This window comes from Amborella trichopoda, chromosome 1 (assembly GCF_054954075.1).
Source record: "Amborella trichopoda isolate Santa Cruz 75 chromosome 1, AtrichopodaSantaCruz75HAP2 v2.0, whole genome shotgun sequence".
In the NCBI taxonomy this organism is placed as follows: domain Eukaryota; kingdom Viridiplantae; phylum Streptophyta; class Magnoliopsida; order Amborellales; family Amborellaceae; genus Amborella; species Amborella trichopoda.
The window spans coordinates 1,670,014-1,683,219 of NC_142336.1; the positions used below are offsets into that span (position 1 = coordinate 1,670,014).

Genomic DNA, 13,206 nt, shown 5'->3' on the forward strand with positions numbered 1-13,206 from the left:
TATCGATTTCATTCCACACTTTCATGTTTCACATTCAATGGCTAAAAATAAGTGTGACTCCTTGTACCAAAAATAAATGGTCTCATAGTATATAATCCCTTTGAATAAATTTTTGTTTTATATAATGTGTCAACCTTATATATGTAAGGTGCATCTCAAGAATCCACTAAAAAAGGTTGTCTAACATAAAAAAAACCCCACAATTGATCATCTCTGCACCTATATGTATAGTTATGGAAGGAAAAATGGATTTCATCTTCTAAACAGGAAAAAGTTTATAGAAGGCTACAATAGTAAATGTAGAATTAAGGTGCATCTAAAAAATCCATCATAATAAAGTTGTTCTGAAGTTGGAAAACTATTTAATTGATCATCTAGACATCGTGATGTATGAATATAAAAAATAAAATATTTTGAGTCCCAAAAATAATACATCTTGCAATATATTATCTAGACCATCAATTTTCAAGATTTTTATGTATTTATAGTTCTACTTGAGTTTAACTATTTATGGATTCTCAGGCCATCCTAAGAATTTTTCATACCAAAATTACATCTTATGATAAAATTTGGTGGTGCACCTTACTTTGATTATTTAAAGTTGCAACGTTGTCCAAACCACACTCTTCTAAGAATAATGTATCTTGTTACACATTATCTAGATCGTCCATTTTCAAAATTTTCAAGTGCTTCTAGATATGCTTGATCTGCAACATTTTCAAAGCTTTAAATTTCTTAATTAGGGATGATTATATATTTTTAGCCATCATAAAGATTTTTGGCACCAGGACAACAATTTCGGATGAATTTCGAGGAGCACCGTACTTCTATAGTATAAGATTGACACCTTATAAAAACTTCTCCTTTTAAATAAATAAATATATTTTACCTTATAATTTGGAGCCAAATTTTACCGAGGGTCCTATGTGACCCTCACAATAAATAGAACAATATATACAAACCCCAAATCCAACTATTTTGGTTGGTCAGAATTTAATGGCACTTATAAAAATTGTTGGGAAAGCACCTTCCTCTATTTAATGCTCCACATGGTACTACATAACCACCACAAAAGAAAACCAAATAAGTATTGTAGTTGTGGTAATGCCGAGGCAGGTTCGGCAACGGGCCGTGTACTCCGGCCCGGTCCATAAAAACTCGAACCGGTCCACTCGGCCAAAGGACAAGGGCATGGCTTGCCTAGTTTGAACCCTTCTAGGGCAAATGATGGCGCAGCTCATTGCCAGCCCTAGACATGACCATGAATATGATTTCCTCTCATGACTGACTTTTGGAAGCTCTTAAATAAGTGTGTAGATCCTGTAAAGACTTAAAAAGGATAATAATAATACAAAAATGCACTATTTTTAAGGATTAAAATATATTAAATCATGTCCATAATTCGTGAAGTCGAGATGATCAATTACAATCCAGGGAGATACGAGCTATGATAACCTTTTCCAACAAAGCAATCCAAAAGAACATAAATAAAATGGTGCGGGTTTGTATACGATCGAGGCCCTAAACAATCAAAACAATCAAAATAAAGCGCACATTCAAATAGTACCAAAATAAATTATTTTAATATTATAAATATTTATGATTGCTTGAAAACATATTTTTATTTTTAATTATAAAATTTAAAGATTAAAAAATAATATAAATTGAATAAATCTATGAACATTTGAAAATCTTGAAAATTGACGGTCTTGATAATACATTACAATACGCATTATTTCCAACAGTAGAAATCTATTTTTCTCATGTCCATATAACTTAAGATCAAGATAATTGATTTTAAGATATTTTAGCACCGAAACGAATATTTAAGGTACACCTTAATATGATTGTTTAAGGCCTCTCCCTTATATAAACTTTTTCCAAATCTATTTGAGCATGTTCATAATTCTTGGGGTCGAAATGTTCAATTGCAAGTCAAGCGAGATACGAGCCATTTTTATGTTAACCTTTTCCAACAAAGAAATCCAAAATAACATAAAGAAAAAAGACCAACACCCAACAACTAACAAGGAAATATAATTTTTTCCAATATCATGAAAATTGAAAACTACAATGGCGTAAAATCTTATTCAAAGTCATTTTACCCACATTGGCAAGTTTTTAGTACAAAGCATATAGAATGAATGGTTAGAAGCTATTAAACTTCTCTCTATCAAATTACCACTACAAAACCAATTTAAATTTAAATTTATGGCTCTCCAAATCACATGAAGAGCTCCACTAATCAAACTGAAACTCAACTTAGGGCAAAAGCCAAGGCCACAGATCCCACTAAGCTAATAAACTTAGCTAGTGATGGAGAAGCCACTTCTGCCTTATTGTTTTCAGGTGGTGCAGCTGCTGGTGGGGGAACACTTTCTGTAGAAGAGGAGGCTGGAGGCATGTTGGAACTCTCTGATTGCGGCGCTGGGGATCCCGTTTCCGGTGCCAGGGATCGTGTTTCTGGTGCCGGTGATCCCGTTTCTGGTGCCAGGGATCGTGTTTCTGGTGCCGGGGATCCCGTTTGCGGCGATGGTTCCGATGCCATCGAAGTTGGGGTTGGAGCTCTTCCTCCTGGACTCGGGTTGAGCAAGAGGAATTAGAGCCTCTCTTTCTCTAGCTTGCTCTCTCTCTCTCTCTCTCTCTCTCTAGTGTGTGTGTCTCTCTCTATTGTGTGTGTGTTTGTGTTATGTGATATGAGAAGTAAGCATCTGGTTCTCCAGTATGTGTGTTGTATGTTGCAACACAGATTAGGATCTCTCTCTCTCTATGACAAAAGCATATACAGAGGCCTGTCAAGAAAAGTAGCACTAGACTTGCAATCAGTCAAGGATAGCATAAAGCACTTATGGTACAAACATGCTTCTCCAACTACATTCAAATCACTATAAAGTTTTAGGGAAAACTTTTTAACACCCCCCCCTCTTTTCTCTTTCTCTCTCTCTCTCTCTCTCTCTCTCTCTCTCTCTCTCTATATATATATATATATATATATATATAATATATATATATATATATCCTAACAAACCCTAATATAGCTTGAAGTTGCTAATGTTCTCTCTCTCTCTCTACCCTAACAAACCCTAATATAGCTTGAAGTTAGCTAATGTTCTCTCGCTCTCTCTAATTTTTGAGAGAGACCATTTGATTCTCACCGGTGTTAGCAAACTCAGCCAGTTCAACTCAAAACCGGAACCGGCCGGTTCAACTTGGAATCGACTGGTTGGAACCGGCCAATTAGATTAGAATCGGGCACTGTCCTAGTTCCAGTTTTGGCTGTTTTTGATAAATTTGGTAGGCATTTTAGATAACTTCAAAAAAAATTATATAAAATTATAAAAAACAAGAGATTTATTTGTAATGGGTTTTTTTTTTGACGTTTTAAATCATTTTAGGAAAGATTGGAAAGTGTTTTAACGGTAAATCATTTTTTTTCTATTTTTCCATATTTTGTAAAAAAATTTAAAAATACCCTTGGACACATTGATTTTTTAAAATCCATTTTTTATTAATTTTTAATTTCATTTCGATATACTTTGTTTAATCATGTTTTAAATATACTTTTCATATTTTTTTAGAACTCTTCATATTTTCTCATCTTTTTAACACATTTTTCCATTTAAGCCGGTTACTCAAAACCAGCCGGTTTGCCGGTTACTAGAAACTAGCCCTTGTTAAATTTTTACTTAGATTCTTACCTAGTCAATCGTGAGATAATTGGTATAGAAATAGAGTGCAACTTTCCAAATAGAATTGGAAAAAGTATTTCTTGTTGGCTTAAGATTCAAATCTAATCTGAGAGAAAGAGAGAGATTGATTTTACTGGTGATGGGATTTGTTGGGGCGGCCGCTGCGGGAATAAGAGCGATAGGACCAGGCACAGGGATGCCCACAACTGCAATCACACACAAAACTTTTCATTTTCATATCATATAAGAAAAATAACATAAAATGGAAGTCGAAAGGATTGGGGAAAAGGAAAAAAAATGAAACAAAAAAAAGGGAAAACACAGAAAAAAAAAAGAGAAAGAGAAAGCTTAGCTGCTCAGTGCTGATTTTCTACTTGAAAAAAACTTAGAAGAGAGAGAGAGAGTTAGAAAGAGAGGGGTTAGGGACTTAGAAATCCATTGGAGAAAAAAAGTAGAGAGAGAAAGAGGAAGTAAGTTAGGAGCTTAGGTTTATCTGCTTAGTGAAACTAACGGCATGTTTGATTTTTTGGAAGAAGCAGTTTTGAAAAATACATGTTCTAAAGAAGTAGATATGGCGGTATCCATTTTTTTATCTTTAAATATAAAAAGTGGATACCGGAATATATCTATTTTACTGTAAAACTTTCTTGTTATGAAAACAAAGAAGTGCTATAGTATTTAGAAGATATGGTTTCAAAACAGTGTCTTCCATAAATCAAACATATGTTAAAAGATTGTTACTGTAAAACTTCCCTGATACCTAATCAAAGAAGTTCTACAGTATTGGAAGACAAAGAAACCGTGTCTTTTTTAAATCAAACATGAAAATTCTCCAAGATGACACGGTTTCAAAACGGTGTCTTCTGGAAATCAAACACGCCCTAAAGGACTCGGCCAGAGAGAGAGAGAGAGAACTAAGAAATGGAGATCGAGAGAAAGAAGTTATGGCCATAGCAGCCATGAGAAAGAGAAGCTAAGATCCAGCACACACACACATAGAGAGAGGGAAGGACGAACCGGCGCAAGTGCTCAACGGCGGCGTCGAAACCTTGCAAGCAGACGGCAGCATCAACACCCTCGTCCTGTTGATCGCCAAGCCATATGTGTTGTTCGCTTCGACAATCTGACACAGACATATTGGCGTCGAAGAAACGAAATCGCTCAATGCAGGGCAACACCCGCTCTCCGGAGTTGTAACGTTCGTCGCGTTCAACACATAGCTCAGACAGTTAACCAGGTTTTGGAGAGAGGAGGTGCAGTCCGGTGAACCAGAAGGAGCTACTTGTCCGAGGACACCGGAAAAACAGGCCATGATGGCCATGGCCATTGCCGGGAAAACAAACTTCCTCTTATCCATGACCAGAAAACTTGCCAGAAACTGCAGGACTTGCCGGAAAGTCGGTGCAGTAAAGTCGGTGCAGTAAAGGCGGGGAAAAGAAAGAGCTTATGGCCTTTGTGCGCCTCTAGAGAGAGAGAGATGACTCCGTTTTTGCCCAGAGAGAGAGAGCGAGATGCCTTATGTGTACTTAGAGAGAGAGAGGTTATGTCCTTCGTCTCTGTGTGCCTTTATAGAGAGAGAGAGAGAGGTTATGTCCTTCGTCTCTGTGTGCCTTTAGAGAGAGAGAGAGGGGTTGTGGCCTTGGTGTGTGCCTTTTAGAGAGAGGGGGTTTAGAGAGAGAGAGAGAGGGGGTTGTGGCCATGGTGTGTGCCTTTTAGAGAGAGAAAGAGAGGGTTGTGGCCTTGGTGTGTGCCTTTTAGAGAGAGAGAGACGGGGTTGTGGCCATGGTGTGTGCCTTTTAGAGAGAGAAAGAGAGGGTTGTGGCCTTGGTGTGTGCCTTTTAGAGAGAGAGAGAGGGGTTGTAGCCTGTGCCTTTTAGAGAGAGAGAGAGAGAGAGAGAGGGTTGCTAGTACTATCACACAAAAGTTAGGTGTGCCTCATCTATGATCTAATAATTGTCTGCCATACCTGAAAATATCGATGAGGAATAAAGAGAGAGGGGGTTCACTGGACGGGTGGGATCTCTTTGATGGTACTGGGAGCGTAGAGCTTGACCGTTGGTTTAAAGGCTAGTGGCATTCATTATCTGTGGCAACTGGACCCTTTACAGCTGAACACTTGTGAACACATTTATATGTGTTGGAATAAATAGGGAAGTGCACAGAGAGAGAAGAGAGAGAGAACCTGACAAAATAGAGATAGAGATTGTGTGTGTGAACATATTTATATTCGTTGGAATAAATAGGAAAGTGGCAAGGTGAAAAATTTTTAGAGAGAGAGAGATGACAATGACCAAATTTTTAGAGAGAGAGAGAGGACAATGACCAAATTTTTAGAGAGAGAGAGAGGACAATGACCAAATTTTTAGAGAGAGCGGATAATGACCAAATTTTTAGAGAGAGAAGACAATGACCAAATTTAAAGAGAGAGAACAATGACCAAAATTCGAGAGAGAGAATGCATGTTAAAAAAAAAGTTTATATAAAGATCCAACCTTGTATCATGGAAATAAGGTGCACCGCAAAAATCCAATAGAAAATAGCTGTTTAGGAAAACCTTCAGGTTGACTTCAAGCTATGTATGTACAAAGAAAAAAGAAAGGTGCGGTTTGTATAGGGCCTTAGCTCTAAACAATCAAATTAGAGCTTACCTTCAAATAGGATCAAGAAATCTAGTTTCAATATAGAAAATCTTTGTGATAGCCTTAAAATATTTTCATCTTTATTTATAAAGTTTAAAGCTTAAAAAATTAGTTTAGATCGACATATATATGAAAACTTGAAAATCTTGAAAATTGAAGGTAAAAAAATGCATTATTCCAAAATTTGAAATCCATTTTTTCTCATGTCCATGCATCTTGATGTCGAGATGATCAATTTGATAATATTTGGGCATCAAAACAACCTCCTCTAGTGAAATTTTTGTGGTACGCTCCAATTTGATTGCTAGAGCCTCTGTATAAACATTTCCCAAAAAGAATACCAACTCCTAAAAGTAATGCATCTTGTGGCAAGTTATATGGACACTATAAAAGAATTTTAAGTCCTAAAAACTCCACGAAAGAATTTCAAATCCTAAAAATAGGACAAGTTTTATTGACCTTGATGCACTGCTTTTTCAAATTTTGAATTTCATAATTAAGGTTGAATATGAATTTTGATGCCATTGTGAGGTTCTCGACACCGGAACTATATTTACTGGCATAATTTAGAGATGTGCCGCACTTGTATAAGGTGGGCACCCCTACAAACCTCACCCTATTTATAATGGGTGAGTTTGTCCGTGTCAAAGTAAGGTGCAACTTAAAACTATGCCGCAAGATGCATGTTTAGGGCCACAAAGCCTAGTGAAGACATTAAAAACTATTGTCACCCATAATTATAAAATTTAAAGCTCCAAAAATGATGAAGATTAAGTATTTATAAACAATTAAAATTTTTAAAGGGGACAGTCCAATGAATGCATTACAATATGTACTATTTTTAGGACTAAAATCTTCTTTTTTTCCATATCCAATCATCTCAAGGTTGAGATGATCAATTTGATGGTTTTTAGCATCTGAACAACCTTTTCTGATAGGTTTTGAAATATGGCTTACACACAAAAAAGTATAAGGTTGACACCTCATATAACCATTTTCTATCTATAATTGAAAAATGCTTATATATATATATATATATATATATATATATATATATATATATATATATATATATATATATATATGGAAAAGTTTATATAGAGCCGAGGCTCCAAACAATCAAATTTGAGCCTACCTCCAAAAGTTTACTAGAAGAGGTTGTTTTGATGCCCAATATCTTCAAATTTATCATCTCGACATCAAGATGTATGGACATAAAAAAAATAGATTTCAAGTTCTGAAAATAGAGTATTTTATAATGCATTTTTAGACCGTCAATTTTCAAGTTTTCATAGATCTGTAGATCTACCCTATTTTTGAAGCTTTGAACTTTATAAATAAATATAAAAATGTATTTTAAGACTATCACAAATATTTTCAATAGTAAAACCACATTTCTGAACACTATTTGAAGGTAGGCTCTAATTTGATTATTTAGAGCCTATGATCTATACAAACCGCACTTATATATATACACACACATACACACTTTTTATATAATGAGATCATAATCATTAAATGTAAAATCAGATGAATGGAGAGAGATAGAGAAGAGACAATGACCACTAGAAAGTAAAATGACCTTTTCTTTTTGTGCAATTATGTAAATTCTCAAGGTTCTCAAATCTCAATTAACTTTAGGGTTTTGTGATAAGCTTTTTGTTGCTTTTCTAAGGCTGCAGCTTTACAAGAATTGCTAAAGCCATACCCTAAAAATTCCTTTGGGATAAGTATATGTAGCACAAAAAAACTTGATAGGGTTGCAGCCCTATCAAAATAAGTAAAGCCTCACCTAACTCATTGAATTAGTTATGGTATTGGAAAACGTTCAAATCGATCATTTCGGCCATGATTATAATGGCTGTAAAAGAACATTAGATTTCAAGCCCTAAAATAGTGTGTATGGTAACGCATTATTGGAACTGTCTACTTCAGTCTAAAAATAAGTATTCATAGATCTACAAGATTTGTACCATTTTTTGAGATTCGAATTTCATAATCGATGTTGAAAATTGATTATCATGGAGGTTTTTAAGCCCAAATTGCTATCAGTATGAGGAATCGAGTTGAGGCTTTACTTTGTTTTCATAGAGCTTAGGCTTTATTGAAACTGCATCCTAAATCTATTTAAACCTTTCATCATAGAATTTAAAGCTCTTAAAATAGTGAAATTGGTAAATTTGTGAAGATTGGAATATATAGTATTGACTATTTTTAAAACTTGTTTTTCTTTAAATTTATGATCCTTGAAGTGAAGATAATTGATTTGCAAGTTTTTTAGTGCCACAACTATCTTGTCCACTCAGATGCAGCAACAACAATAAGAGATTTTTTAGGTAAGTCAGTGAGAGAGAAGACCCCCCGTTTTTCATTAATAAGTAATAAATATAAAGTTTACAACTCATTACTGTAAAACCCTAGAATATGGCATATGTGCCAAATCATGAGTTAAAACAAGGCAAATAAAATCTAGCAAACGAGAACGCCAAATAGTAGGTCCTTGATAAGATGTAGCCCTTTTGCAAGAATAAACCACCATATTAGCTTCAGGAAAGATGTGGGAATGGACCACCCACGCTTAGAAAGATGTTGTCGACAATTTACTGCCACCGTATGTAACTTTCATGGAGGTCGGTAGCGTTAATGAATAACATTAATAAGCAATACTGAGTCACTTTCAATCTGAATAGAGTAGCATTGTAGCTGATCAGTTAGGAATAATCTTTCTTCCAAAGTAGAAAATTCTGCATAATTATTAGAAGCGATTCCAAAAGGTTTGGCAAATGCTGCAATAAAAGCACCACTAGAATTCCTAATAACATTACCCCCTTGCTTGACCTAGGTTATGCAAGGAAGCCCCATCAATGTTTATCTTGAAGTGATTAGGGCTAGGAAATGCCCATGCTACTAGAATAGTAATTTTATCCCTCTATTGGTACCATTTGAACTGTAAGTTATCAATGATCGCCTCTTCTGACAAATGAAATCTCCAGGATTTAGCATAAGCTAACTCCCGAACATGAAAAATTGTATGTCTGACTAATTGTTCCCTGCTGGTCAACTTATGCTGGAAAACTCTTCGCTTGTGTTCTGCCCATAAGAACCATATTGATGTAAAGAATAAACAGTCCAAACATTGAAGAAACCATTTGATTTGAATATGAATGATATAACCATTTTCTCAATGTCATAGGAACAGAAATCCTAGAGATGACGGGCTTACCTCATCGCCAGGCAATTAACCTCCATATTGCATGAGAAAAGTCACAAAGAAATAATAGATTACATGAACTATCATCACTATTTTTGCTAAAGGGGTACACAAGAGGAGCCATAGCAATCCCACATTGTTGCAAGAGAGAAGTAGTAGGTAATTAATGATGGAGGGCCAACCAAGAAAACCATTTCGCTCAGGGGTAACATTTTGCTGACCACAAGGTTATGGATATCGGCTGAGAAGTTCCCTTATTACAAATAAACTCCAAGCTCCTTTAGTTAAGAGCAAACCACTTGTAGAATTAATTCACACCAGAAAATCCTTGTGGCTCCAGTGGAAGGATAATGCTCTAAACCTCCTTCCATATCTGTGTCAAAAAGCCTGACGTAGGTATGGGTAAAAGCCAAGATTGAGGAACACCTCTAATATGATCAGAAACCTTTGGCATAGCAACCTCAAGGTCTTGATAAACAGTCATACTACAAGAGTCTCATATTGACTTTTTGGATAACCACGGGTCTGCCCAGAAGTCCACAAGCCAACCATCACCGATAACCCATCGAACATCAAATGAGATAACCCAAGCCGAATACCCTTCCAAGCATAAGATGAGTATCTTTTGTATTTCGTCTCCCATATGGAAGATTTCTTGAAATAATGATGCTTAAAAATCGAGCAAATAAGGATGAAGGATCTGTTAATTTTCTCCATGCCACTTTCATCATCCTTGCAATATTGAAAACGACTATATCATGCATCCCTAGACCCCCTTCTACTTGAGGTAGACAGATTGTGTTCTATTTAACTAGATGAACCCCCTTCTTTCTAGCCAGGCCTGCCCATAAAAAGTTTATCTGCAACCGTTCAATCATATTATAGGTTCTCTTTGGTAAAATAAATGATAGAATCCAGAATATAGAAGAAGCGCATAGAGCTGATTTCAACAACTAGAGATGCTCTGCATAAGATAAAGTCAAAGCCTACTAAGAACCTATCCTTCGAATAACTTTTCCAACCACAGCATGATATTGACTGTGCTTCAAATGACCATGAAACAAACGTAGCCCTAGGTAACAGATTGGAAGGGACCCTTCACCAAGACCAAGTTCCTTCATAAACAAAGATTTATTGCCTTCCGAGACCCAAAAAAATAAGGTTTTGCTTTTTGTAATATTAAGTGCTTGTCCTGTAGTTGCTTCAAAAATAGAGAGAACTGATTTCATAACAACAACAATATTAATTGAAGTATTACAAAAATCATAGCATTATCTTCATAAAGAAAATGTGATATTCCATAATCACAACCCAAAGGAAAAACCCTAGTAATTATACCTTGCTCGATAGCACAATCCAATTGTCTACTCAAGAAATCCATCACCAGTAGAAAAAGATAAGGAGATAAAGGATCCCATTGTCTCAGACCTCTTTTCCCCTTAAAATAACTCTTAGGAGAACCATTACACAACACAAAAAAGGAAGGGGTGGATATGCATAAACGAACCCAAGATATAAAAGTATTTGGAAATCACAAAGCATTCATACAAGCAATAACAAATGACCAAGATATTTCATCATATGCACTGCTCCAATCCAATTGCAAGTACATTTTTTGCCTATTAGAATACTTATTGCAGATAGATATGAATTCATTTGCCATGATGATGTTATATGTAATAAGTCTTCCTTTCAGGAAGGCAGCTTGTCTAGGGTCAATCAGATCATTTCTACCCGTAGGTGATTAGATATGATTTTATTAATTATTTTATACAGCTCATTGCATAAACCAATTGGGCAAAGATATTTCATAATAGTAGGAGTGGCAACCTTAGGAATCAGAAAAAAAAAAAAAAAAAAAAGGTGGAACTGATTTGTTTAAGAAATTTACATTTCTTAAAGAAATCATTAAGAGCAAAAAAAAGATCATTCTTGAGCACCTCACATCCAAACTTATATAATTCCACCAAGAAACCATCAAGGCCCGGATCACTGTCATATTTCATTCCCCATATACAATCCTTTATCTGTTCTATAGAAACATCATCAACTAACTTTCTCTGCTGATGAGTGCTAAGTAGAGATGGTGGCAAAAATTGTTTAACCATATGAGTATCAACATCATTTTCCTAAGCTAGAAGATCTTTGAAAAAGCATATCAGAAGCCAAAGAAATTCCATTTTGATCTTTTAAGGAGATAATACGATCACTTATTTCCTAATTATAGTAGACAAATGGAAGAACCTTGTATTCAAATCTCGTCCTTCAACTATTTTTTCCTCAACTTTTACCTCCATATTCTCTCTGCATGGCCCAATAGCTGCTGTTATTTTTCAGTACACTCCTTCTCTTCTAACATTAAATTTTCATTGGAAACTATCATATAGAATAAATAGCTTGTGCCCAACTTTCGAAATAACATCACTCACATGACCAAATACTTTCTTATTCCAAGCTCGCAAATCTCCCTTAACTCTTTTCAGCTTTGTAACAAAGAGGAACATAGGTGTACCCCCCATTATGTCTTGCCAAGATGCTGAAATTATATCAATAAAACTAGGAGAATTTTCCCAAGTCAAGAAGTATTTAAAGGGTTTTTGCGCAATTGGACCCAAATCTGATATGGATACTAGCAGCAGGCAATGGTCAGAGTTCCCCTTTGGAAGCAGCTCTACTTTTGACTATGGATACACCAATACCCAATCTGTAGTTGCCATAGCACGTCCAATTTTCTTCTAACACATCTCCTTGTAAGCTGACTGTTAGACCAAGAGAATCAACCCCTTGTTATCCCAAGGTTAGTTAACCCACAATCTGACATAACTTGTGCAAAATCGCCTGAATCTTGTGGTAAATAGTCACTACCACTCATCCTTTCTGAACTATCCAATAGGGAATTGAAATCTCCTAATACCAACCAAGATATTGTAGTAGCAGCCCCCAAACATCTAATATGATCCCAAAGTAAAGCCCTTTGAGAGACAGAGTTAAAAGCATATACCCCAAAAATAATTGGCATATAACCATTACATAAACGAGTGGCCTCAATAGTAATCATCTGATCATTGACACTAAGAATATTGATTGAATAAATAGATGGGTTCTAAAGAAGCAAAATTCTTGATCTACCATCAACATTGTTAGCAACAACATTATTATAAGAACCCAATTTCCTTGACCACACATTAGTCAAATCCACATGCAATTTTGTCTCAAGTAGAAATAATAATCTCACATTGTGTTGATTTTTAAGAGCTCCAAAATCATATACCCTACCACGACCTTGAAGGCTACGGATATTCCATGCTACAACCGATGTATATAAACTATTAATTTTATGGCTTGCCAAAAATATGCTTAGGAATTGTTGAAGAAGGCATGAGAGGACCTCTTCAACATCCCCATCAGAAGGCAACGCCCCTAATAGTGCCATATCCATTGTTGAAGCAACATCACCATTTTGAAGCACAATAGTGTCATCATCTTGAAGCACACTCACACTTGATTCATCAAAAGAAGAACTTTCTCCCTCTAACCCTACACAATCCAATACGGGAAGACGACTCATCTGAACGACAGCAATAGCCCCATTGTTGTTAATAGTAAGATCCTTTCTATCAATAGGATTCAACTTGGGTGGATGACCCACATCAACCCCAACCCCACC

General features: G+C 35.7%; 1 protein-coding gene across 1 annotated transcript; it reads right to left on the minus strand.

Annotated features, from left to right (window-relative positions):
• Nucleotides 1-2,024: 2,024 nt before the first annotated feature.
• Nucleotides 2,025-5,044, minus strand: LOC18425221 (non-specific lipid transfer protein GPI-anchored 2). Its single transcript, XM_011630972.3, has 3 exons — nucleotides 4,707-5,044; nucleotides 3,824-3,895; nucleotides 2,025-2,574 (listed from the first exon to the last, which is right to left on the minus strand). The coding sequence occupies exons 1-3, from the start codon at nucleotides 5,014-5,016 to the stop codon at nucleotides 2,258-2,260; spliced, it is 699 nt and encodes a 232-aa protein (XP_011629274.2). The 5' UTR covers nucleotides 5,017-5,044; the 3' UTR covers nucleotides 2,025-2,257.
• Nucleotides 5,045-13,206: the final 8,162 nt, after the last annotated feature.

Coding starts and splice junctions, on each gene's coding strand:
- LOC18425221 (XM_011630972.3), bottom strand. CDS start 5,016: ATGGCCATGGCCATCATGGCCTGTTTTTCCGGTGTCCTCGGACAAGTA. Junction 3,896..4,706: donor GCCGTTGAGCACTTGCGCCG/GTTCGTCCTTCC, acceptor GTGTGATTGCAG/TTGTGGGCATCCCTGTGCCT. Junction 2,575..3,823: donor CCCAACAAATCCCATCACCA/GTAAAATCAATC, acceptor ACCCGAGTCCAG/GAGGAAGAGCTCCAACCCCA.